Genomic DNA, 27,203 nt, shown 5'->3' with positions numbered 1-27,203 from the left:
GTAGAGACGTGTCCCTGGGATGGGGCTCAGTCTGGAAAACACAGCTGTCACATGTTCCATAAGCTACCTGCAACTCTCCTAAATCCAGGGGCCACTACAACTCCCAGCTAGTGCAGGATTAGTATAGACGCATGTTTCTACTACATGTGGTACGTGTAAATAGGTTGTTATATACCGGGGTAGGGAACCTTCGGCTCTCCAGCTGCTGTGAAACTACAACTCCCAGCATGCTCCATTCACTTCCATGGGAGTTCCAAGAACAGCAGAGCAAGTATGCATGCTGGGAGTTGTAGTTTTGCAACAGCTGGAGAGCCGTACGTTCCCTACCCCTGTTATATACCCATTCATGTCCATGGCCAAGCAGCAAATCTGAAAAAAAAAAAACTCTACAACTAAAAATCTGCTTCATTCATCTGAATGGGGAGGTTTGTGCAGGGAGTTGTGATACCACATTCACATGAATGAAACTGATTTACAAGTTGCTAAAATGACTGTGAACATAACCTGGATGTGTAAACTGAGTTTTGAGTTTTGACTTTTTCTCTTTCTTCAGACTCTTTTGGCTGAGATCTCTGAGGTGACCTGGCCCAGTCTGGAGGACCCCGCTGGTTATGTGACACGTTTGGAGGACGGCAGGGTGAAAGTTTTGTCCCTGGATGGACACGCTCACTTATACATGAATGCTCTACAGAAAGAAATCACAGTGAGGTTTTTATGTCAGCTCAGCTGCGCCCCCTGTGCTCCGGAAACGTCATCTCACAATAAAGTGAATGCTAACCCCAAAGCAGCAGGGATCAAAAGATCGAAATATTCATCCTGTGTCCTACAAGAAGAGACTCCGACATGTCTGACAAAGCACGCCTCCCGGTATACGTGGCTGGAGCAGCGCTTCTCTGTGGCCGACTGTCCACGGTTATTTCAGTATCCCATGGACATAGCTCTTCACACCCACCAAGAGTTGGCCCAATATGGCGATATCAAGAGGTCTGTGGGCACAGAGGAGACTATGTCTGACTGTAACACTGCAGAAAAGAGAGCAGGGACTGCTTTACCGAGGGCATTACCTCTTACATGTCCTGCTGCACACATGCACAGGTAGGTCTCAGATCACTTACCTCTCTGGGGCCTATTCACATCACTTACCTCTCTGCGGCCTATTCAGATCACTTACCTCTCTGGGGCCTATTCACATCACTTACCTCTCTGGGGCCTATTCACATCACTTACCTCTCTGGGGCCTATTCACATCACTTACCTCTCTGGGGCAATATTCAGATCACTTAACTCTCTGGGGCCTATTCACATCACTTACCTCTCTGCGGCCTATTCAGATCACTTACCTCTCTGCGGCCTATTCAGATCACTTACCTCTCTGGGGCAATATTCAGATCACTTACCTCTCTGGGGCCTATTCAGATCACTTACCTCTCTGGGGCAATATTCAGATCACTTACCTCTCTGGGGCAATATTCAGATCACTTACCTCTCTGGGGCAATATTCAGATCACTTACCTCTCTGGGGCCTATTCAGATCACTTACCTCTCTGGGGCAATATTCAGATCACTTACCTCTCTGGGGCAATATTCAGATCACTTACCTCTCTGGGGCAATATTCAGATCACTTACCTCTCTGGGGCAATATTCAGATCACTTACCTCTCTGGGGCAATATTCAGATCACTTACCTCTCTGGGGCAATATTCAGATCACTTACCTCTCTGGGGCCTATTCAGATCACTTACCTCTCTGGGTCTATTCAGATCACTTATCTCTCTGGGGCCTATTCAGATCATTTACCTCTCTGGGGCCTATTCAGATCACTTACCTCTCTGGGTCTATTCAGATCACTTATCTCTCTGGGGCCTATTCACATCACTTACCTCTCTGGGGCCTATTCACATCACTTACCTCTCTGGGGCCTATTCAGATCACTTACCTCTCTGCGGCCTATTCAGATCACTTACCTCTCTGCGGCCTATTCAGATCACTTAACTCTCTGGGGCATATTCACATCACTTACCTCTCTGGGGCATATTCACATCACTTACCTCTCTGGGGCCTATTCAGATCACTTACCTCTCTGGGTCTATTCAGATCACTTATCTCTCTGGGGCCTATTCACATCACTTACCTCTCTGGGGCCTATTCACATCACTTACCTCTCTGGGGCCTATTCACATCACTTACCTCTCTGGGGCCTATTCAGATCACTTACCTCTCTGGGGCCTATTCAGATCACTTACCTCTCTGCGGCCTATTCAGATCACTTACCTCTCTGGGGCATATTCACATCACTTACCTCTCTGGGGCCTATTCAGATCACTTACCTCTCTGGGGCCTATTCAGATCACTTACCTCTCTGGGTCTATTCAGATCACTTATCTCTCTGGGGCCTATTCACATCACTTACCTCTCTGGGGCCTATTCACATCACTTACCTCTCTGGGGCCTATTCAGATCACTTACCTCTCTGGGGCCTATTCAGATCACTTACCTCTCTGCGGCCTATTCAGATCACTTACCTCTCTGGGGCCTATTCACATCACTTACCTCTCTGGGGCCTATTCAGATCACTTACCTCTCTGGGGCCTATTCAGATCACTTACCTCTCTGCGGCCTATTCACATCACTTACCTCTCTGGGGCCTATTCAGATCACTTACCTCTCTGGGGCCTATTCAGATCACTTACCTCTCTGCGGCCTATTCACATCACTTACCTCTCTGGGGCCTATTCACATCACTTACCTCTCTGGGGCCTATTCACATCACTTACCTCTCTGGGGCCTATTCAGATCACTTACCTCTCTGCGGCCTATTCACATCACTTACCTCTCTGCGGCCTATTCACATCACTTACCTCTCTGGGGCCTATTCACATCACTTACCTCTCTGGGGCCTATTCACATCACTTACCTCTCTGGGGCCTATTCACATCACTTACCTCTCTGGGGCCTATTCACATCACTTACCTCTCTGGGGCCTATTCAGATCACTTACCTCTCTGCGGCCTATTCTTCAGTAGTGTACTATGAAGAGAAGCAGCTTTATGAACTCAAACAGGGCTCCACAAAAGGGCCTTATGTTTGATTTCTCTTCCCCATCCCTTCTGGGTACCCATGTTGGTTTTCTATAAAGGGGAGAAATCAAACACATTTATTTAAAGAGAACCTTTCCTGCCCTCTAAGATATAGACTGTAATATACTGTTGCACAGCTGAGTGAATTCAGCACACTTTCAGTTTTGCAGGAATCTACCCCGATGCGCTGCCCTGACAGTACTTTGCTGTAGTCTTGTACTGTCAGGGGGGATACTGAGCTGTAAGGCCAACTCCTCTGTGCAAAATAAAACTGGTGGCACCGATATCTCTGCAACTGGGGCAGATGCCTACAAAAATGAAAGTGCGCTGAATTCATAACACTATCAGCTTTGCGACAAAATATAACAGTGGATCTCAACCCATAGTATGTCTATCCCATGGGGGTATACCCTCTATTATTGGGGGTACGAGTCATTGTGATAAACGTTCTTACTTTACATGCGCAGTGATGGCTTCCCCATTACTGATGGAGACTTTCATTGCAGGGGGTGAGTCGTAATCTGCTTTCAGTACTCGCCTCTCTGCTCCAGGTGCTGATTTCTGACATCGCAGCATGTCTTGGAGCAGAGAGGAAGCATGGAGCAGAGCGGTAAGTAATGAATGCAGCTATCTCCTTAAAGGGGTTGTTCAGGCTAAATTTTTTAAGTTTAAATATGTTTGGGACAGTAAAAAAAAACAAAACACATACTCTCCTGTCCCAGTTCCTCCGTTGTCATCCCTCGCCTCCCGATTCGTTTGCTGTCCTGGGTCATTTCCAGCGTTGTGCTGAAGCCTCTGATTGAGGACCCGTGATGTCACAGGTAGTGACATTCAGGTCCAGTCACATGACTGCTGAAGCCAATCAACGGCTTCAGCATAACGCCAGGAGGCTTGGTGCAGGAGGGCAACGGGGACGGTTCAGTATTTTTTTTTTTTTTTTCACTGCCCCTAGCTTATTTAACCTGTAAAAGGGTTGTCCATTTTTGCCTGGACAATCCCTTTAAGCATGACTGTGTGGGGGGCACTTTGTGGTGTTTATATTACATGTGGAGCACTGTGGGGGCCATTATATTATCCGCCCCCCCTCCCTCTGAAATAGCAACATCGCTCCTGCCGCTGCTGGCTTCATGCAGGGCAAGAGCGTAGCGATGTTGTAGGCATCTGTGCCGGCGTCTACACTCCCCGGCATCCGCCTCTCTATTACAGAGGATGCCGGGTCTGTATTGGCGGCCCCTTCCCCCCCTCTCCAGGCTTGCTCCCGTGCACTTAGCCCCTCCTCCCTCCCCCTGAGAGCAGCAGATACATCACTTGATTTTTGACCAGATAAGTCAAGGGCTGTGTCAACAATGAATTGAATAAAGTGATATAATGGACAAACAAAGCAGTTTTGCTGAAGCAGTGTATTTAGGAAAAGTCTTACATCCACATTAACAAGCAGTATAGATAGGATCCTTGTGATGGGACAACTCCTTTAAATGCTTTACATCCATTCTCTGCTAACAAGCAAGACAGAGATACCGATGCTTGCACACATATCTCCTGCTTTGAAAGCAACAATGTGTTCAAGGTCTAACCATGTACAATTAAATGTCTCGTTAATATGTTCCAACATTTTTCTAAAAGCCCTGGGCTTTTCTTCTGAGTCAGGCAACTATTTTAATATTGCCAGCTAAACAGATGGGCTCCAGGGTCTGTACACCATATTTGAAGCCACCCCTCCTTTGAGGGTGTTAATGGACCCCCTTTTGAGGCATTTAGCACCTCCCCCTCCTCACATGGGCTTGGAGTATTTCCTGTAAAACCCTCATATAACACCTTATTTCCATTCGTCGTCTTTCTATACATATATATAAGTAATAAAGAAAAAGAAAAAAAAAAATATATATATATATATATATATATTTATTTTTTTATTTTTATTTTTTTTTTCTTTATTACTTCCTTTATCACTTTCATCTATATTTTGCATTGTTCAACTACTTTATCTTTCACCCATCCCCACTGGTCTTCTGAAAGTCTCTGTCGCACCTCCAATCCACCAGGCTCCAAACAATGGTCTCCAAAATCAATTAGATTCCTTTTCGGTGTCCAAACCCATTCCCCCAACTAATCAACACACACATAGAGCCTGCTGGCCGTTATCTCTCCTTCCTGTGGCATCAAACTGGTTAAACTGGTTTAGAAGACTATCTGGTTTCCAAACTATCAGAAACGAACTAATTAACAACTCAATGACCTTAGTAAACGCACACAACATTGCCAATCAGTGCAGCAGGTGAAAGAAATGGGAGAGTTTTTGGTTTTTTTAGTGGCCACTGGTCTCCCAATTCATTTACCACACAACATCTGTTTGACTCTACTCAAATATAAGCAAATACAAAATTTATAGACAATCTACATGACTTTAAAGGGATTCTACCATTAAAAAACTTTTTTTTCTAGGTAACATGTCGGAATAGCCTTTAGAAAGGCTATTCGTCTCCTACCTTTGGAAGTGCTCTCCGCCACGCCGTTCATTCGAAATGCCGGTTTGTACCGGTATGCTAACGAGTTCTCTCGCAGCGATGAGGGCTGCAGGAGATGCGATGGGGGCGTCCCCATTGCTGCTCGAAAACCGACTCCAGCGCCGCCTCTGTCTTCTTCTGCATCCTCCCCTTCCTTCTTCGGCTGGACGTTGGACACTTGCGCAGTACGCTCTGTTTGGTGAACTTCGATGAACGTACTGCGCATGCTCACGGCCACAGTGCCGACACCACAAGTTCGCTGAACAGAGTGTACTGCGCAGGCGTCCGACGTCCAGCCGAAGAAGGAAGGGGAGAATGCAGAAGAAGACAGAGGCGGCGCTGGAGTCGGTTTTCGAGCAGCAATGGGAACGCCCCTATCGCATCTCCTGCGCTGGGGCCAGCCCCCATCACTGCCAGAGAACTAATTAGCATACCGGTACAAACCGGCATTTCGAATGAACAGCGCGGCGGAGATCACTTCCAAAGGTAGGAGACGAATAGCCTTTCTAAAGGCTATTCCGACGTGTTACCTAGAAAAAAAAGTTTTTTAATGGTAGAATCCCTTTAACCTACACTCTCCTCCACCACAGCCTTCACTCAGTCACACTCCTAAATTCCTTACAATGCGCATTACAAACAAAAAGACATTACAAAACAGACATAGGAGTTACTTCTAATTCTAAAACAAAGGGTTCTCTGCTATACATGTGTACACAGAATCTCTATCTTAGACCTTCTATTTACAGTACAGGGGGAGGTGGGGGCTATCCAAACACACTTTCTAACACCAAACTTCAGCTCCTCTAATATACCTCTGTGCACCCACCCCTATGCATTAGCTTGCACTCTACTTTTCTTTTGTATCCCACACACAGACATGAGGGGGGGGGGGGGGGGTTGTTTGTTTTTTTGTTGTTTTGTGCGCAAGAAAAAAGAAACAAAAATATATATAGGAGTTGTTGCCCATAAGCGTTAGAGGGGTTGGTGCCCCTAAAAAGGTTCTTGTAATAGGGGTTGTTGCCCCCAAAAGGGTTGTAGCCCTTTTTGTAAATTGTGAGGACTTTTGAGTTTCTGACCAGTATATAATACACCAGTGAGTAGTCAGTGGATTGTAGGATACGCCATCTTAGCAGCATTGGGAATAGCTCAGTGCCATCAGTGAGGGTAAGGCTGGTTAGACTGTCAGACAGGTGCCCCTTGAGTGAACGCAGAGTTAGGGAAAACTGATTCTCTCTGCCACTTTAGTTCCTGTGATCACTCACCACCAATGATGTTCATAAGTCCATGTTCATAGACAGCACGGTGGCTCAGTGGTTAGCATTGCAGCCTTGCAGGGCAACATCTGCAAGGAGTTTGTATGTTCTCCCTGTGTTTGTGTGGATTTCCTCTCAGAATCCAAAGACATACTGAAGAAAAAAACAACAAAACAAACAAACAAAAAAAAAACCCCTCATGTGTGGTGTGGGATTTCATTGAGATCACTTAGTCTTTGAATTTGGCCAGCAATAGTCACTCACAGGTTAGCTGCTGAACAGGGGACCACAAAATGGCCCTGTTTCTGACAATATTACATGTGGAGCACTGTGGGGGCCATTATATTACATGTGGCTCATTGTGGGGGCCATTATATTACACGTGGTGCACTGTAAGGGCCATTATATTACACGTGGTGCACTGTAAGGGACATTATATTACACGTGGTGCACTGTAAGGGCCATTAGATTACATGTGGTGCACTGTGGGGGCCATTATATTACACGTGGAGCACTGTGGGGGCCATTATATTACACATGGTGCACTGTGCCATTATATTACATGTGGAGCACTGTGGGGGCCATTATATTACACGTGGTGCACTGTAAGGGCCATTATATTACACGTGACGCACTGTAAGGGACATTATATTACACGTGGCGCACTGTAAGGGCCATTATATTACACGTGGCGCACTGTGAGGGCCATTATATTACATGTGGCGCACTGTGGGGTCCATTATATTACACGTGGTGCACTGTGGGGGCCATTATATTACACGTGGCGCACTGTGAGGGCCATTATATTACACGTGGTGCACTGTAAGGGCCATTATATTACACGTGGCGCACTGTGGGGTCCATTATATTACACGTGGCGCACTGTGGGGGCCATTATATTACACGTGGCGCACTGTAAGGGCCATTATATTACATGTGGCGCACTGTGAGGGCCATTATATTACACGTGGTGCACTGTGGGGGCCATTATATTACAAGTGGCGCACTGTAAGGGCCATTATATTACACGTGGCGCACTGTGAGGGCCATTGTACTAAGTGCGATGAGATGAGCTTTGTGTCTTTGTTCAGAGCCGGACACAGCAGCCAGTTCTTGCACGTATTCCTGTGTCAGATACTTTCTTGTATTCAGTCTATGCGGTATAAGAGGCCGCTCAATACAGACGAATCAATACCGTGCGAGCGCTATTCACATTCCTCACCGCAGTCTTGTTTCTTATTATAGGCTGAGTTTTTGTAAGTTCTCCTTGGAGGAAGAAAACACGTTGACAGTAAATCCATTACCTCTGAAGGTGGTGATGTCCAATGGCGTCCTGTACAGGTCAGAGCTTATTCTTACACTACAATCCATGACTAGACCTCACACATTGCTGGATATTACCAATGGATTTCCATGTATTCATGTTTGATAATAGATTTTAAAAAGTTGGACATTCATGAATATGCTTCAGTCTGACTCCGTATTTATGTTAAAGGGGTTTTTCAGCCTCAAATCGAGTGAACCTATCCGCAGGATAGGCCATCATTTTGTGATCTGTGGGGGACCGACACCTGGAGCCCATACAGATCAGCTGTGACAGCAGTCTCCGGGTACTGGAAGCTGCTAGTAGATGGGACGTGTGTACAGTCCCGCTCCTATACAAGTAATAGGAATGACGCAGCAGCCCCATCCTCTGCATAGTGGTGCTTCTGGGGAACTGCAGCGCCACTCCTATTACTTTGCACATGCTGCACTAGAAGCTTCTGGCACTCGGAGACTGCTAGAATAGCTGATCTGTGTGTGGGTGTCAAAGCCCCATAGTTCACTTAGTGCATAGGTCAACAGTATGAAAACTCAATTTGGCACCGGGAAATCCCTTTAAATGTGTTTTGTACAATAAAGGTGTTGTCTAGATTAGAAAACCTATAGCTATCTGCCCTATTAGGGGGAATTAATGTAAGGGGTCCCTGTTCAGGATTTATCTCTTGGCCAGGATGGACATTGCTTACAAAGAGGGTCTCCTAAACCGGCCATACACATTAAGGGTTGTCCAGTTTCAGACCAATATTTATATAATAGAATGTTGTACAATTGTGGGCAGATATCGGCCTAGCCTCAGAGGAGAAACATCAGTCCATGGTCATGTGAAGGACACCGGTGCACAATGCGTTACCAGGCAGATGACTGATTTCTGTGCTGTGACTAACGACCTGTGCGACTGTGTCCATCACATGACCATGGACTGTATATAACATGACTATGGACTGTATATAACATGACCATGTCTAGATGCATATATCATGGCAAGAGAGATAATTAATGATCAATAGACTGGTCAGACCACTCCAGCCTTGGGGCTAACGATCAATAGGCTACAGAACCTGTTTCTACACACCCAGTACATCTTCAAAGCTGAGGCCCTAAACAGTGATAAGGATTCATGGCCCATTCACTCATCTTGGACTCTCTTCTTTGATCTTTTGTATACAGCCATACGGACAATGCCCATTCCCAGCCTGACTGTCTCCATTTTCTGTAATGCTAGGTTCACACCTGTGTTCTACTCTCCGTTCTGTGCTTTCCGTCTTCTGCATGCCAGAAGACGGAAAGCACAGACCGGCTCCGGCCATGAGCGGCGGTGAGCGTTTTATGCTCTCCGCCGCGAAACCGGATTTTTTAATCCGGACACAGAGTACTGCATGTCCTACTCTGTGTCCGGATTGAAAAACCCGGTTTCGCGGCGGAGAGCTTAAAACGCTCACCACCGCTCACGGCCGGAAAGCTTTCTCACCCATTCAATGAATGGAAAGAGTCCTGCAGGTTTCCATCTCCTGCTCTGTTTTATGCAGGAAACGGAAACCTGAAGTACGGAGTGCCGGGCGCAGATGTGAATGAGCCCTAATATGGTATAGATTTGTGTATAGTATCAACAAATACACAGCACATGGCTGGTTTAACCGGTTCCTTGTGGAACAGACAGCTGATCCCTGGGACGGAGAGTAAGACAGAGAGATATAAAGAGATATAATGAGATATACCAGCATAAGCCCCCACCTTTTTATACTTAATTTTTCCAAAGATATTTCAGCCCCTCACAGACTGTATATCACATAACTATGGACTGTATATCACATACTATGGACTGTATATCACATACTATGGACTGTATATCACATGACTATGGACTGTACATCACATGACTATGGACTGCATACCACATGACTATGGACTGTATATCACATGACCATGGGCTGTATATCACATGACCATGGGCTGTATATCACATGACTATAGACTGTATATCACATGACTATGGACTGCATACCACATGACTATGGACTGTACATCACATGACTATGGACTGTATATCACATGACTATGGATTGCATACCACATAACTATGGACTGTACATCACATGACTATGGACTGTATATCACATGACCATAGACTGAGTATCACATGACTATGGACTGTATATCACATGACCATGGACTGTACATCACATGACTATGGACTGCATATCACATGACCATGGACTGTACATCACATGACTATGGACTGTATATCACATGAGTATGGACTGTATATCACATGACTATGGACTGTATATCACATGACTATGGACTGTATATCACATGACCATGGACTGTATATCACATGACCATGGACTGTATATCACATGACCATGGACTGTATATCACATGACCATGGGCTGTATATCACATGACTATAGACTGTATATCACATGACCATGGACTGTATATCACATGACCATGGACTGTAAATCACATGACTATAGACTATATCACATGACCATGGGCTGTATATCACATGACCATGAACTGTATATCACATGACCATGGACTGTATATCACATGACCATGGACTGTATATCACATGGCCATGGACTGTATATCACATGACTATAGACTGTATATCACATGACTATAGACTGTATATCACATGACCATGGGCTGTATATCACACGACTATGGACTGTATATCACATGACTATAGACTGTATATCACATGACCATGGGCTGTACATCACATGATTATAGACTGTATATCACATGACTATAGACTGTATATCACATGACTATAGACTGTATATCACATGACCATGGACTGTATATCACACGACTATGGACTGTATATCACATGACTATAGACTGTATATCACATGACCATGGGCTGTACATCACATGATTATAGACTGTATATCACATGACTATAGACTGTATATCACATGACCATGGACTGTATATCACATGACTATAGACTGTATATCACATGACCATGGACTGTATATCACATGACCATGGACTGTATATCACATGACTATGGACTGTACATCACATGACCATGGGCTGTATATCACATGACTATGGACTGTATATCACATGACCATGGGCTGTATATCACATGACTATGGACTGTATATCACATGACCATGGGCTGTATATCACATGACTATGGACTGTACATCACATGACCATGGACTGATCAACTGTTGGTAAGCAGAATGAATGACAGCAAGCAGAGATCTATCAGCAATCAGAAATCCCTGAGGAATTGATACGGAAAGTATATTGGAAAATTGGTCTGAAACCAGAAAATCCTATGACATGTCCAGTTCCTCCATTTCCGCTGTCGAGACATTGAGATGCTGTGAATGGTCATTCATGGCTAATGGGCAGCAATGCTCAAAATTTTTTGCCGAGCTGTTGGCTGATCATCGGCCATCTTGCACTATGTGGGATTTTTTTTTTTCCAACTATATATGTCCCTGGTCAGACAGTTTAGTTGTTAATGTTGATGGTGGGATCGTTCATATGAGTGATCCAGACTACAGCATTCGGCCAATCAACGCTGGTTCTGCCGGAGGCTCATCTGTGAGGAGGCGGAGTCTAATATCAGACCAGAATGGACACTGCTGTGGACTGATCTTAGACTCCGCCTCCTTCAGCAGAACCAGTGTTGATTGGCCGAATGCTGTACTCTGTATGGCATTCAGCCAATCAACACTGGTCAATGCATTCCTATGCCAAGATGTAGCAGTGCTGGCCGTGTGCTCAGCTTGGCTACTCCGGAGATGAGCCGAGCTGAGCGCACGGCCAGCACTGCTACACCAGAGAACCGATGCTACACCGGAGAACCGCTGAACCCTGCTGCACACTCAGCTCTGCTGCATCAGAGATGCGCTGAACCCTGCTGCACACTCAGCTCTGCTTCATCTCCGGTGTAGTAGTGCTGAGTGCAAGGCCAGCACTGCTACATCTCTGCATAGGAATGCATTGACCAGCGTTGATTGGCCGAATGCCATACAGAGTACAGCATTCGGCCAATCAAAGCTGCTTCTGCTGGAGGAGGCGGAGTCTAAGATCGGTCCACAGCAGTCTCCATTCTGGTCCGATTTTAGACTCCGCCTCCTCACAGACGAGCCTCCAGCAGAACCAGCGTTGATTGGCTGAATACTGTAGTCTGTATGGCATTCGGCCAATCAACGCTGGTCAATGCATTCCTATGGGAAAAAGTCAGCTCACGCATATCGCAAGCTGCCAGCGATCCCGACCAGATAGAGCCCCAAAGAGCTGGGTGAGTAACATTCCCCCCTAAATAAAGGTAATCCCTAGCTAACCCTGCCTGTACATCTATCCCTGTCTCACAGTCACATAGTTCACAGTCTCATATGATCCGGATATTAAATCCACCATTTGTATAAATTGGAGGTCACCTGATTTAGCCAGCCAATTACTTTTTCCGATTTTTTTTTCGATGCCTCCGTTGTAGTTCCAGTCCCACCTCCTCTGCCCAGTTACTGGTGCAAAAAAAGTGCCAGGGAAGGTGGGAGGGGAATCAAATTTTTAGTGAGTTTGCCACGTGGTGTTCGGTTCGAATCGAACATCTCAAACAGCCTGATATCCGATCGAACATGTACTCGATCGAACGCTGTTCGCTCATCTCTAGTAATTACCAGTTCTTGGGGGGGGGGGCTTTCAGACTATAGGAAAACCAGCCGCTATAACACGTATAACTACTTGTGAAGACAGGAGAATATGGAGGAGGTGACCCACGTCATGTCCTGCTTCATCCACGTGTGATATTTTCATCTCGTTTCTTTTAGATTCATTTTAGATGGAACCAACATGATGGAAATTCACCCGGGTGATGGGTCAGTTTTTACTTCTGAGGGTGACAGTATGGGAAAATATTTCCATCATTACTTTGTAAAAGAAGATACTAAACAGGTACGTAAGTGAGAAGACCTTCATGTGCGCTAACCCCAGGAATTGTGTATCATGTGCGCGATAACACAGAGGAATAAAATAGCTGTAATATACAAGATATGTGCTGGATGGGAATATCCCTTTAACTTGTTCTTGTCTGTTCTTAATATGATATTAGATAGAAGAGCGTCTGTATACTGTCAGAGACCTTCCTCCAGACAAGCCCCGGGCTCTGTATTCTGTGCGCTCTGTCATATCCCAGGCTAGAAGGTCAGTATTTCCTGCCCCGCGTGTAAAAGGAACCATAGACTTGTGTTGAGCCAAAGGCTCAAATATACCAAGCTTTAAAGGGATCCTATCTTTGGATTCCCTTTATTTTCTCCCTAACACGTAGGAATAGCCTTAAGAAAGGCTATTCTTCTCCTGCCTTTAGATGTCTTCTGCACGCCGCCGTTCGGTAGAAATTCCGGTTTTCATCGGTATGCAAATTAGTTCTCTTGCAGCACTGGGGGCAGTCCCCAGCACTCAAACAGCACTGGGGGCGTCTCCAATGCTGTGAGAGAACTCTCCAGCGCCGCCTCCATCTTCTTCTGGATCGGCCTCTTCACGCGTTTTCTTCCGGCACTGGCGGTCAAACTTCTAGGCCTCGGACAGGCCACAGGCCACAAAGAAATAGCTGCTTACTTACTGTGTAAGCGGCTATTTTTCTTGTGGCCGCGGGCATTCGCAGTCGGCTCTGCCCGAGGCCTAGAAGTTTGAAGCCTGCACCGGAAGAAGACGCATGAAGAGGCCGTTCCTGAGGAAGATCGAGGCTGCGCTGTAGAGTTCTCTCACAGCATTGGAGACGCCCCCAGTGCTGTTTGAGTGCTGGGACCGCCCCCAGTGCTGCAAGATAACTCATTTGCATACCGACAAAAAACGGCATTTCTACCGAACGGTGGCGCGGAGAAGACATCTAAAGATAGGAGAATAGCCTTTCTTAAAGCTATTCCTACGTGTTAGTCAGAAAAAATTTGATTTCAATGGTAGAATCCCTTTAAAGGGCTTGTTCATGATCTATACTGTATAAAATGTATAATTTTAAGTAACTGGTTAAAATTAATTAAAAACACCACTCACCCTTTGAATGTCCAGTGCCGCTGGTCCCTACCGGACTGGAAACGGTGACATTGATATCCAGTTTTCCATCACATGACTCCTGTAGCCAATCACCGGCCTCAACAGTTACGTGAAGGGCTCCCAACACATGAGGCTGCTTCTGGTCTGGTGCAGACTGAATCCGTGGTGCCACAATGGTGGGACATATATTTCAGACAGAAGGGGGGAGGATTGAAATAAATGATGTAAGAGGACGGGGCCGTGGACCTGGGAGCCTCCGTCACTCCCCGCATCTCCACAGGATTGGGATATTGTGGATGCGCTGCGCAGAATGAGTCACGGCAGGCTCTATATAACATCTTGTTGGGATATATCACTTGTGTTTTTTACTCACCGCCCGGTTTTGTTTGTTTTTTCTTGATTTTTTAGGTTTTTGGAATTTTGCTACCAGCACAAGCTCTCCATAAATCCTCTGGCTCACACCTGTTGTTGGAAGACGGTACGGCTGTAGATGTGTCATTTCCATGTGTATTTGCATCAGCTATTTTCATGTCATCATGCAAAATATAAGAGATCAAGGCCATATTCTAAATCTATTCTCAGCCTGAAGGTTATGAAAATGTCCAGATAGTTGTGCTTTGCTTTGCAAAATTTTGGAAAATTAATCGAATAGGTTATTGGGCCTCCTTGGGGTTGTGCAGACTCCTGGCCAATGTCACTTTACTGCAGCTGTTGCAAAACTTAGGGTGATGTAACTTAAAGATGCACCTGGGTTAACATACACCTGCATACACACTGGTGAGGGGTGGGAGATTGAGGGGTACAGTGGACTGTTCACTATTATATGACTGTTAATATATGTAGTCTTTAAAGGGTATCTGAGTTGACAAAAAAAGTTGAAATATGTGCAAGGTCAGTTTTTTTGTTGTTATTACCCCCACTATGGCTGCAGCACGCATTTGGACCCGACAGACAGAGACCCTGTCTCTGTCCTTACAAGACATTTCTCTCCAGCAATTTTAAGCTGAATCTATGGCGGAGTCTCGCAGGTGTGAACCTAGCATGGGGCATATACAATAAGGAGCAGTCTGCCGCCTCCCTTATCTATTGCTACTAATACTGGCTTATTTACATGTCATTCTGCCAGGAGTAACTGTACAATAGCAAACAAATAGCTGAAAAAAGCCCAACATAACATAAGAGATCCAGGAATCCTGAACTGCACATACATGGTAAATACATGCAGGCAGTATGCAGCCTATAAGATCCCTGACACAGGAAAATAGCAATCTCTGAGCACAGTCAGTAAAGCTGAATAACATCCTATCTGTAACCACACTAGAAGCCAGAAGTAGATGCAAGTACATAGAAGATGTTTCTTACATAATAAGCTGTGAGATTTGCAGAATGTTCAGTCCAGTGCGCAGAGAAAGGAGACAAAAAAATTATGACAGACAGAGATGGGACTCTTAAGCAGTCCTATGGAGAGGCAGAACACACTCTCGACCTGCTGCTCCATTCAAACAGGTGTATAAGAGACCCCCATTCTCAAGATCGGTGATAGACCCCACCAATCCACAAGTTATCATTAGGGTTGAGCCAATGTTGACTTTTCAGGATCGATTTTGAAATCCGATTTCCGATCATTTTTCATTCGAACCCGATCTCGATCCCAATGCAAGTCAATGGGATTTTTTTACTAATCGGAGATTGTATTTTAAAAACAATCCTATTCACTATACAGCATGGAATCTAAGAATTGAACGCTTTAATTGTTAGAATCCACGCTGTGTAGTGATTTGTTTTAATCACTAAGTAGCCAGAGGATTTTTTTATTAATCCTACTACTTAGTCCCCCCTGGTGTCCACTTACCTGCAGAGATGGCTGGTGCGGTGCCCGGTGTTCTCGTTCTTCTTCGCCACACTGCCCCCTGTCTCCCAGGTTAAGAGAATGTGGGCGGGTTAGGAGAGTGTGGGCGGGTACTGGGAGGGGAGACGTCATGTGTACCCGCCCACACTCTCCTACGCCACAAGCCAGTCTTCTTCCTAGCTCTTTAACACTAACCTGGGAGGCAGGGGCAGCGAGGCGAAGAAGAACGAGAACACCGGGCACTGGACCAGCCATCTCTGCAGGTAAGTAGCTACTAGAGATGTTAGCTAGTCTCCCATTAGAATGAATGGACACAGCCGGCGCGCAAGGGGTTAAGGACTGTGTGCCGGCTGCTTCCATTCATTACTGTGGAACTGCAGCGGAGCCTTCACACTGAGTATACAATACTCAGTGTGAAGGGTAACATTGTTAGCTTTTCCCACAATGCTTGGCCAGTAGCAAAGCATTGTGGGAAATAATCACCGATCTTGATCCCACCTAAAAAGATCGTGTTCGGAATTCCGATCACGATCGTGAAATTCTCTCGTTCGGAATCCGATCTTTACCGAACACGATCGCTCAACCCTAGTTATCACCTATCCATAGGGATAGGAGACAATTTGATTTTACTCAAAATAGGTGCCAGGTTGAAGGAGTTATCCACTTTCTTAATATCAATGGTCTATCCTTAGGATGCGCCATCGGTCTTAGATCTGCAAGGGTCCTTCACCGCGACCCTCCCCCCCCCCCCCCCATAGATCTTCAGCGCCAAGTCACATCTTTGTATGGTGAGCAAGCAAACTGTAGCGTTACCTTTAGGTTTTCCAGTGCTGCCCCATAGACTTCATTGACCTGTAGACGTGTTGGCCTGTCGCAGATCTAATATTGATGGCCTATTCTAAGGATAGACCATCAGTGTTAAGAAAGTGGATAACCCCTTCAGGCATCTTCCAGATATTTATAGTTCATCTGCAGAAATCTCCGCGCTGTCCCCAAACAGAACAGTTCATTCATTTTATATGCTTCATTGACCTGTGTGACGCATCTTCTAGTAAAATATGTCATGTCTGAGAACCAAACAAAAAACAAGAGGAATTCCTGGCGACCACATGTCCGCTATTTGTGTATATAGTGTAACGGAGGGATAGGGGCTCACATGTGTCTCCTCCGCCATGTAATTTTTCCGCATCCATCATACAACCATGACAGTGATGAATGGATGGCTATGCCCGCTGCCCCGATACCTTCTCTTATTGTGTACATTCCTTATTCTAGGGATCCGGGCCTGATTCCAGAGCTGTCATCCCGCTGCTGCTGGAGCAATCCTTCATACCAGGCCAAGGAAGATTCGCAGTATATTCTAATAACACAGTGTGCGTGAGCTATCTGGATGGCGTCCTGCTATACATGCACTGGAATTTTGCCTATTTTAATAAAAATGAAGAGGTAATGTGTATAGTCCATGTGCTCTAACAAAGATGTGTATGTGAGTGTGTGATGTATAATATATTATATGTTAGTATGTAATATATCAATAGTGATTGATATAGAGAAAAAAAAAAAAAACCCGCCATCCACTTCCTTGTGCTGCCTTATACCGTGAGCCATAACCAATGGAATAATAATCTTGAGTAAGGACCTGAAATGTTGTATCTATTTCTACAGACCTGTAATCTTTAAAATCTGTGATATTTTGCACTGATCCTTATGGATCTATATCACAAACAGGATTACAATAGAAGATAACACCTCTGTCGATAACTGCACTGGTCCATCATTGCATCCGCTATTTTTATCTCCCCTGTCTACCTGCACAGAGTATGTCTAGATCCCATGAACCTCAATGAGTCGGCTCCGGACTATTGCTGTCTATGGCCGTGTCTTAGACATTGATTGGCCAAATGCTGTACACTGTATAGCATCCGGCCAATCAACGCTGGTCAATGCATTCCTATGAGAAAAAGTCAACTCCTGCATAACCGCAAGCTGCCAGCTCTCCCGACTAGCAAGGACGAGCCTGCTGCAGAACCAGCGTTGATTGGCCAAATGCTATACAGTGTATAGCATTCAGCCAATCAATGCTGTTTCTGCAGGATGAGTAAGTTCACATTAGCGCTTGCCTCCCGTCCGGAAGGAGTCCGCAGGAGGACCCCCCCTTCCGAACGGAATATCAGCGCAATTGCAAGCGCTGTGCAGTTAATGCGCACGGACCCCATAGACTATAATGGGGTCCGTTTGCTTTCACTGCACAGCGCTCCTCCTAAACACTCTCCTCTTACTATTCTTGGACTTGGTGACTCTCCTTTAGTCGAATAGTGGTTTCCCCTGAAACGAGCATTTTTTCCCATAGACTATAATGGGATTCGATATTCGATCAAGTAGTCGAATATTGAGGCTCTACTCAAAACGAATCTCGAATGTAAAGAGAGATGAGCGAGTAGGTATTCAATAGAATACTACGGTATTCGAAATACTCGTACTCGTTCAAATTCTATCGCTATTCGCAGTAAAGATTTGATTCAGAACCAGCAATGATTGGCCGAATGCTATACACTGTATAGCATTCGGCCAATCAACGCTGGTTCTGCAGCAGGTTCGTCCTTGCTAGTCGGGAGAGCTGGCAGCTTTCGGTTAGGTCGGAGCTGACTTTTTCTCATAGGAATGCATTGACCAGCGTTGATTGGCCGGGTGCTATACAGTATACATTATTCGGCCAATCAACGCTGGTTCTGCCGGAGGCTGGTCTGTGAGGAGGCGGAGTCTAAGATCGGACCACAATGGAGACTGCTGTGGTCCGATCTTAGACTCCGCCTCCTCACAGACCAGCCTCCGGCAGAACCAGCATTGATTGGCCAAATGCTGTACACTGTATAGCATCCGGCCAATCAACGCTGGTCAATGCATTCCTATGAGAAAAAGTCAGCTCCCGCATAACCACAAGCTGCCAGCTCTCCCGACTAGCAAGGACGAGCCTGCTGCAGAACCAGCGTTGATTGGCCGAATGCTATACAGTGTATAGCATTCAGCCAATCAATGCTGTTTCTGCAGGATGAGTAAGTTCACATTAGCGCTTGCCTCCCGTCCGGAAGGAGTCCGCAGGAGGACCCCCCCTTCCGAACGGAATATCAGCGCAATTGCAAGCGCTGTGCAGTTAATGCGCACGGACCCCATAGACTATAATGGGGTCCGTTCGCTTTCACTGCATAGCGCTCCTCCTAAACACTCTCCTCTTGCTATTCGTGGACTTGGTGACTCTCCTTTAGTCGAATAGTGGTTTCCCCTGAAACAAGCATTTTTCCCATAGACTATAATGGAATTTGATATTCGATTGGGTAGTCGAATATTGAGGCTCTACTCGAAACGAATCTCGAATATTTCACTACTCGCTCATCTCTAGTTGTAAAATAAACCTCTAAGTGCTGTCAACAGAACAGAGGAGACGCTCAAGCAAGATGGCCGCCCCATAATCATGTACAGAAAATAGAATAAAAAAAATCTTCAATCAAACAGATTAGAAAAGAAATGATAGATTCTGGTTATATCTATATTTAAAAAATTGGTGTTACTTTCCCTTTAAGAGTATGTCTATAGATATAATATAATGTTGTTATATCTGTGTCTCCTCCTTAGTGTCCAGACAACACAACCTCACAGATTTCCTCCGGCACGGTCACACAGTTCGGTTGGTGTTGTTTGCGCTTTCCAGATGGATCGTCGAAACTAGTAGAAATGGAGGATCCTGGAGAATATGCGAGGTGTGACTGAGGCGCTGATTTATGGGCCCTCTTTATGGGACTTATTGTTATTTTATAAGGGTCAGTGCAAGAGTACAAAGGGTAGAGGGTTATCTCATGGTTACACCTGATATTGCTCTGTACATATACAGCCCGACTGTATGCACTATGCATTAAAGGGGTTGTGCAGGACTCGAAGATATGGCTCCGTTGGTCACATGGCCATGCTGCAGCTCCATGCCATTAAAATGCATAGTAAAAAATTGAGTCTTCAGTATTTGATACCTTATATATTCCTTGAACTCCTTCATGGTGCCCACATTTTGAAACACTCCGATGTTCTCTTCCTCCCCCATTTATTACCGTGGCCCCTTCAATGTCGTCAGGTTATGTTTGGCTGCCCAGTCATGTGACGTTATGACATCACCTCATTTGTTACTGTGCAAGCGATGACATCATTGGGGATATGGCCATTAGTCAATGTACATGTCCAGACCTGGAGAAACAAGCTGCCCAAACAGCCCAATTCACTTCAATGGAGCTGAGCTGCAACAGCAGATATAACTCAAAAAGTGGTGTGGCGGTATACTGGAAGAAAGCAGCCATGTTATAACTCTTGTAATACTGCTTAAGCAACATGTCCTTTTCTCCCTGTAGCCATATCCGAAACGCAGTGGCCTGGTGCAAGTGGTTGGATGAGAAATCATTGGGGGACATGGTTAACCCCATCACTACAGAAACTGACATGGCAAAAGGATTTGGGTGGGTACATCTTTTTTTTTTTTTTTTTTTTTTTTTTTTAATCCTACTAATATTATAAATGGATGTTTAGATGTTTGTTCCGCAATCACGCAAAAACGGCTAAACGGATTTGCATGAAATTTGCCACATACATAGATAGGAACCCCGATTAAAACATAGGCTACTTTTTATCCCGGTAAATGACATCACTACACGACCGCAGTGAAGGAGTGTAGGTTCACGCAACACTAAAGGACCTGTGATGACATCATCACAGGTCCTTGAGCCATTCTAGGATAGGATCATGCTAGGCAGTGGGCGGAGCTGCACACTATTTTGTGGGTGGAGCTATATAGGATGAAGCTGGACAGTGTGAAAGCTGATGAAAATGGAGTCTCATGGAAGATCAGGAGACTACACAACATGCAGGATGTGTATGGGCAAGAGGAGTATATCGGGTGTAGAGTTTCAGTGAGTACTACAGGGAATGTGTTGTTCTGCCTCTGATGGGGGAGGGGGGAGAACTTTGGCACATTTCAGCAACATCCGTTCAGCCCTTTGTAACACAGAAGCTGCTCAGACAGTCACATAACAAAACCCCTGTAATCACATTTGCCCGATGTAGCAGAGTTTATGCAGCGCTGTAGCACAGCTGAGTATGCTCTCCATATGCAAACATGTACATACAGCTGGTATCCTATGCATATTCAGCGATGTAGCAGAGCCGAGACGCGGGAGCAGACTGATCGAACTTTGGCATATTTCAGCGACATCCGTTCAGCTGTTTCCAACACAGAAGCTGCTCAGGCACTGACATAAGAACACCCCTCTAATCCAAATGGCCACACGTAGCAGAGCTTAGGCAGCGCTGTAGCACAGCGGAGTACGCTCTCCATATGCAGAGATGTACATACAACTGAGTATGCTGCGCATATGCAGCGATGTAGCAGAGCCAAAACGCGGGAGCAAGCGGATCATCCACAACAGCAATTGGCTAAATATAAGCGGCTCAACGCCAACACCAACTCGCAGATGAAGTTGCGGGCATATGTTAGTGTATTATAGATTTTACAAAAAGCTGATCCATTGTAGCACATACATAGGAACATTTGTGCAAGGTCCACACTAGGTGCCCTCTAACCATTGTACACAAAGGTCCGTCTTGGAGTGCCAATAGTGAAGTAGGGGGTACCTCATGTAAACCTGAAAGAAATGCAGAAAGAATAAGGGGATTTTTTTTTTTCCCCAATGTTTTCATTTTTTTTTTTTTTTTTTAGGGGTTAAAATATAAAAAGAAATGTGACCGTATAAATGACACCCTGCTTTTCCCATTGAGGGTTAAGGAGAATACACGTCTGAATCCACAGAAAACTTTAATCATATGAACATGTCCTAAGGGGTTAATATGCGTTTTAAGATTTTTTTTAGGGATCAGGTGAATGCTGATGTTCCTCTGTGTGATTTTACCGGTATGTAACGCCCTGTGGTATGTTTTGTTTTTTCTGTAGGACGGTGGCACATGAACTCGAAAAAATTCAGAGGTTTACCTGTATCCTTTAAAGCAGCTGCGAATCACTGCCCATTGATGGATACGAAAATCACTTTCTCCATTTCCTTCACATACGCTTCATTCACTTCCTCTTTCAATTCCTTCCTCTCCAACTACTTCCTCTTACTTAAAGGGGCCATGCTAGGAGAAATAAGCGTACCGATGCATTCACAAAGCTTTATTTCTGTGGTTTCCCCTGCTGCCGATGTGACGCCACTAACTCTGCTCTTCTTCGGCCGCATGTTCATAGAGTAGAGCAGAGTCAGTCATGTGACTGAGAGTCGGAGTGTCAACAAGGGAGGCAGAGAAACAAAACACCCGCCCTCTGACCAACTTACACCCCATACTCCCCGCTGCCCTGCTGATTGCACGCAACGTCTCCAACTTCCCTCTACTTTGGCTGCAGGTCCAAAGAGTAGAGCAGAGTCAGTCATGTGAGTCGAAATGTCAAGAGTGGAGGCAATGACACCCCCCCTCACACACTCTCTGCTGCCTTCTGTAAACTAGGCTTCAGGAGACTTGGATAAATGTATGACACAAACTGCGTCTCCAGATTTATTTTTCCCTCAATAACTTTTTAACTTTTTTTCTTTTTTTAACATTACCTTCCTCCTCTTCTTCACATCCCTTTTCTCTCCTACAATTCCTCCTTCTTACTCCTTCCTCCTACAATCCTACTTTCTTTTCCTTCACTTATTCTCTCTCTTTTTGCCTCTCCACACTTCCTCTTTCCTCTTCTCTTCTTTTCCTATTCCTTCTTTTTTTCTTTTCCTTCCAGTTCTTCCTTATGCTTTCTCTTCTTACTTGTCTTCCCTTGCTTCCTTTTCCACATTTCCTCTTCCTTCACTGCTTTTTCCCATTCCTTTTCTTCCACTTCCTTCTCCTTCTTTTGCTTCCTCTTTTTGAGCTTCTCTCTTTATTCCTCCTTCACTTTCTCCTCCAGTTACTTTTCTTTAACATCGTCCTCTTACACTTTCTTTTCCTTCCATCTTCTATTTCCTATAAATGTGAGAGAAGGAAGAAGTATAGAAAGCAGAGGAGCAGACTTACTTCCTCCTCCTTCACTTCCTTCCTCCTCTTCTTTTTCTTTCACTTCCTTTTACCTTCAATTCTTTCCTATTATTTCACTTCATTTTTTTTCATTCTTTCCTTCCTCCTATTTTGCATCTTCCTCTTCCTATGCATTGACAAGTAACTTCTTCTCTGTTTCCTTTCAAGCTTCCTCCTCCTTTACTTCCATGTCCTACCCTTCCTTATCCGTGATGTACTCTCCCTATTCCTACACAGAGCAGACACTCCCAACACCATGGCTGCCCCCTATTGAAACACAAGAGTATGACGACCGTCTTAATCTGTTACTTTGCTCCGACGAATATCATCCCATTGGGGATATAGGATAGCATGAAGGGTGTTCGAATCTGTATGGAGTTTGTAGGTTCTCCCCGTGTTTGCATGGGATTCGTTTAGGGCAGGGGTCGGGAACCTATGGCTCGCGAGCCAGATGTAGCTCTTTTGATGGCTGCATCTGGCTCGCAGACAGGGGTGTAACTACCGGGCTGCAGGCCCCACAAGCACTATTATACTCGGGGGGGGGGGGGGTGTCTTTTCGGACCCCCAAGTATAATGATCAGAGGCCCAGGAGAGGTAAGGGAACATAAAAAAACAGTGTTACCTACCTCTCTGGGCAGGCTTTGGGCCTACTTGCGTGATGTCCCAGATGTCACATGGCCAGGGCCTGTGTTCATATACGTCAAGCCTCCCTGTCACATGATCTCCCAGAAGTTATTGAAGATGGCCAACAGCGGCAGAGTGCAGCGGAGCCTGGCAGAGGTAAGTAACAGTGTTTTTTATGTTTTTATCCCCCTGGGTTTCCGATTATTATACTCTGGTGTCTGAATGGCTCTCACGGAATTATATTTTAAAGTATGTGGCGTTCATGGCTCTCTCAGCCAAAAAGGTTCCCAACCCTTGGTTTTGGAGAATCTGCTTCCAGAAGGTGGCGCTACAGGAGGTTCTGTTTCCATATGCATATTCTTTTCTTAGTGTATGCACACAGCACCTCGTCCTGAAAGGTTATCTATCTATCTATCTATCTATCTATCTATCTATCTATCTATCTATCTATCTCTATATCTATCTATCTATCTCCTATCTATCTATCTATCTATCTATCTATCTATCTCTATATCTATCTATCTATCATCTATCTCCTATCTATCTATCTCTCTATCTCCTATCTATCTATCTATCTATCTATCTATCTATCTATCTCTATATCTATCTATCTCCTATCCTTCTATCTACTGTATCTATCTCTCTATCTCCTATCTATCTATCTCTCTATCTCCTATCTATCTATCTCTCTATCTCCTATCTATCTATCTCCTATCCTTCTATCTATCTATCTAATCCTATTTATATATTATAGCCCTTTATTTCCCTCCATCCTTAATCCATACATTCAGTTCTCCTGGAGAACGGCAGCGCACGGAGAAATGATATTAAACCTCATCGTCGGCAGGATAACGCTGACAGCGTGCAGGACGGATTCGGTGAAATGAATATACAGTCTATTCTGGAGAAGACATCAAAAGCCATCCGAGATATTGACTTGCTGCTTTCTTCCAGAAAGTAATAAGTGCAGATGTGAGTCCTGTGGAGAAGCGTATCTGTTACGCCATGTGGTGGTGTCAGCGCTATACGTGTAAATCATGTGCCTTCCATCCCCACAGGCAGTGTACGTTATTCCCATGTCTGATCATGAGACCGGGCTTAATAAATGTGGTACAAGGTGACGCTTCGCCAGATTTTAATTTTCCATGCTGGATATTTCCGGTACATTGACTTGTGTGATTGCGGCGTACATCATCTCTGTATCACGTTACACTCTGCTCAATGTATCCTTATATCAGGAGGACGTCTGTAGATATTGTCACCTACTAGTCACAGATTTTGGACTGGACTAAACTAATCATTGTCATTGTGCCCGCTCTGGTTAAAGGAATTGTCCAGGAAGCTTTATCTATGGCTTACTCTTAGGATGGGACTTAAATATCTGATCAGTGAGGGGGCTGACAAGTGACTGTCCGGAGGTACGCCCGATCTGTCCTAAAGCGGGTGGCATTGTCCCCTGTATAGGTGCTGGGCATGCCACAATACAGGTTTTGTAGCCATCTGCTTCTGGCTCTGGGCTGTGTATAGTACAGACCCCGATAGCTGTTGTCCCCCCATTGATCAGACCGCCCCTTTAATATATACAGTATGGATGTCTTTATTTCATGTATGTCTTTTTATTTTGTGCAATGATGTTTATTAAAAATGTTGAGTATTACTATATTATTTTTATATTATTTACTTGTGTGCCTTTCACGGTTCATTCACACTGAGATTTTTGGCGCTGTTTTGATGCTGAATCTCAATGGGAGGCTTTTTTCCTCGTGGATTCTGATGCGGAATCAGCGCCAAAAAACTCTGTGTGAATGGACCCTTAGGGCAAGTTCACACGGAGCAAAATGGTGTGGATTTTGACGCAGAATCTGCCTCCTCACAATAGAGTCCTATGTGATCTTTTTTCCGCTGGCAGAAAAAAGAAGCGACATGACCTTTCTTCAGGCGGATTCCGCCTGCAAAAACCAATGGGAGGTGGGAAAACCACTATTGGTTTTGGACGTGGTTTTTGGCAAAAAAGTTTCAAAAACAGGTAGCGTTTTTTTCAAGGTCCATACACTGTGCTGGAGGAAAACACCCAAAACTAAAAACGTTCCAAAAACCACCTCATGTCAAAAAACACTGCAAAAAACCATTTCCTAATTCCTGAAGCGGATTTTTTTCCTGACTAAATTCCTCGACACCTAACTACGTGTGAACTAGCCCTTAGGGTCGGTTCAGACAGCAGAAAATGAAGGTGAGTTTGAGGTGAATACCTCACTCCAGCTCCGATTCCTCTTCATTTTCTACTTCCTACGGCAAAGCAGATGAAAGAGTCTCAACAGTGGGGAGTCTCGAGCCATGAACTCTTCTGAGTCACGACAAGAATGAGCAGGACGCTTATTTTTTTCCATGTCCTGCTCCGATCTCGGCCTCTCATTTAACACAATGGAAGGCTATGGAAGCTATATGAGGTACTGACTTGCTGCTTTCTTCTAGAAAGTAATAAGTGCAGATAAGGCAGAATTCGGACAGAATTTGTCACTTATTTTACTCTTAGCGTGACGCGCCGTCACGTGAACGGGCTCTTAGGGTTATGTTTTACTAATGCTGTGAACTTCCCGAACCTACAGATACACCTAAGCCATTGTCTGTCCAGCACATCCCTGACATTCGGCCTACCTCTGGCCTCCAGACCTGTATTAACCTTTTGTTACCGGTGTAGTGTTTCTCACATATAAGTATTACTCTGAGTCAGTCACTACATATCGGTTGCCGCGCTCAATGTGCCAGTGCACAAAATATGAGAGCTTATTTTAGTAGGCCCCCCGCAGTGCCATCGCCGCTAGGTTTCCTGTATATGACTAGTACGTGTTTCTCAGGGTTCCTGTCTGATCCTGCCAAAACAGCGGGGTGAATTTCTTATTTGTCTTCTATTGCTTCTTTTTTAGCTGCATGCGCACTTATTCGGACGTGGTTTTTCCATGGGCCTACTTTACTGGAAAGGGGCCAGAATGTCATAAGCGTTGCACAAATTCTGCTTAAAGGGCCTCTCCTTAAGGACAGGAGATAGTGCCAGGAGGACGGAGGACTGAAAGTCCTCCAAAAGTGTTCTTGTGAATGTGATGCCAGTGCGCTCCATTCACCTCTATGTTTTGGCTGGGACTGTAAGATCGTGCAGCCCCACAGAAGTGAATGGAGCGCCAGTCACTCAAACACACTGGCATCGCATTCATAATGCTTTTAGGGGACTTTTGCTCTCTGTCCTCCTGATCACTCATGGACCCGGGGTTCATGCCCCCAGCGATCAGACACTTCTTCCCTGTCCTGTGGATAGCAGATAAGTATCCATGTCGGCACATCCCCTTTAAGGAAAACGGTCTAAGGCCTGATTCACATCTGCGTTTGGTATTCCGTTTGGGGAGTCCACTTGGGAACCCCCCAGCGGAATAGCATACACATTAAAAAGCAGTGAGCAATGAAATCATACAGACTCCAT

At 45.1% G+C, this 27,203-nt stretch overlaps 1 protein-coding gene across 1 annotated transcript in view; it reads left to right on the top strand.

The window, feature by feature from the left end:
* Positions 1-24,887, top strand: part of C1H5orf34 (chromosome 1 C5orf34 homolog) — a 28,982-nt gene extending 4,095 nt beyond the window's left edge. Inside the window, exons 3-12 of the mRNA XM_075262386.1 lie at positions 554-1,095; positions 8,080-8,175; positions 12,963-13,086; positions 13,244-13,335; positions 14,593-14,662; positions 17,309-17,479; positions 19,664-19,788; positions 20,425-20,529; positions 22,017-22,057; positions 24,523-24,887. Of these exons, the coding sequence (XP_075118487.1) occupies positions 554-1,095; positions 8,080-8,175; positions 12,963-13,086; positions 13,244-13,335; positions 14,593-14,662; positions 17,309-17,479; positions 19,664-19,788; positions 20,425-20,529; positions 22,017-22,057; positions 24,523-24,692 (1,536 nt within the window). The 3' untranslated portion in view covers positions 24,693-24,887. The remainder of the gene's footprint in view (positions 1-553; positions 1,096-8,079; positions 8,176-12,962; positions 13,087-13,243; positions 13,336-14,592; positions 14,663-17,308; positions 17,480-19,663; positions 19,789-20,424; positions 20,530-22,016; positions 22,058-24,522) is intronic.
* Positions 24,888-27,203: the final 2,316 nt, after the last annotated feature.

The sequence above is a fragment of the Leptodactylus fuscus genome, chromosome 1 (genome assembly GCF_031893055.1).
Source record: "Leptodactylus fuscus isolate aLepFus1 chromosome 1, aLepFus1.hap2, whole genome shotgun sequence".
NCBI lineage: Eukaryota > Metazoa > Chordata > Amphibia > Anura > Leptodactylidae > Leptodactylus > Leptodactylus fuscus.
Note: the sequence above shows the minus strand (reverse complement) of the source record. Positions and strands in the feature narration are given on the sequence as shown.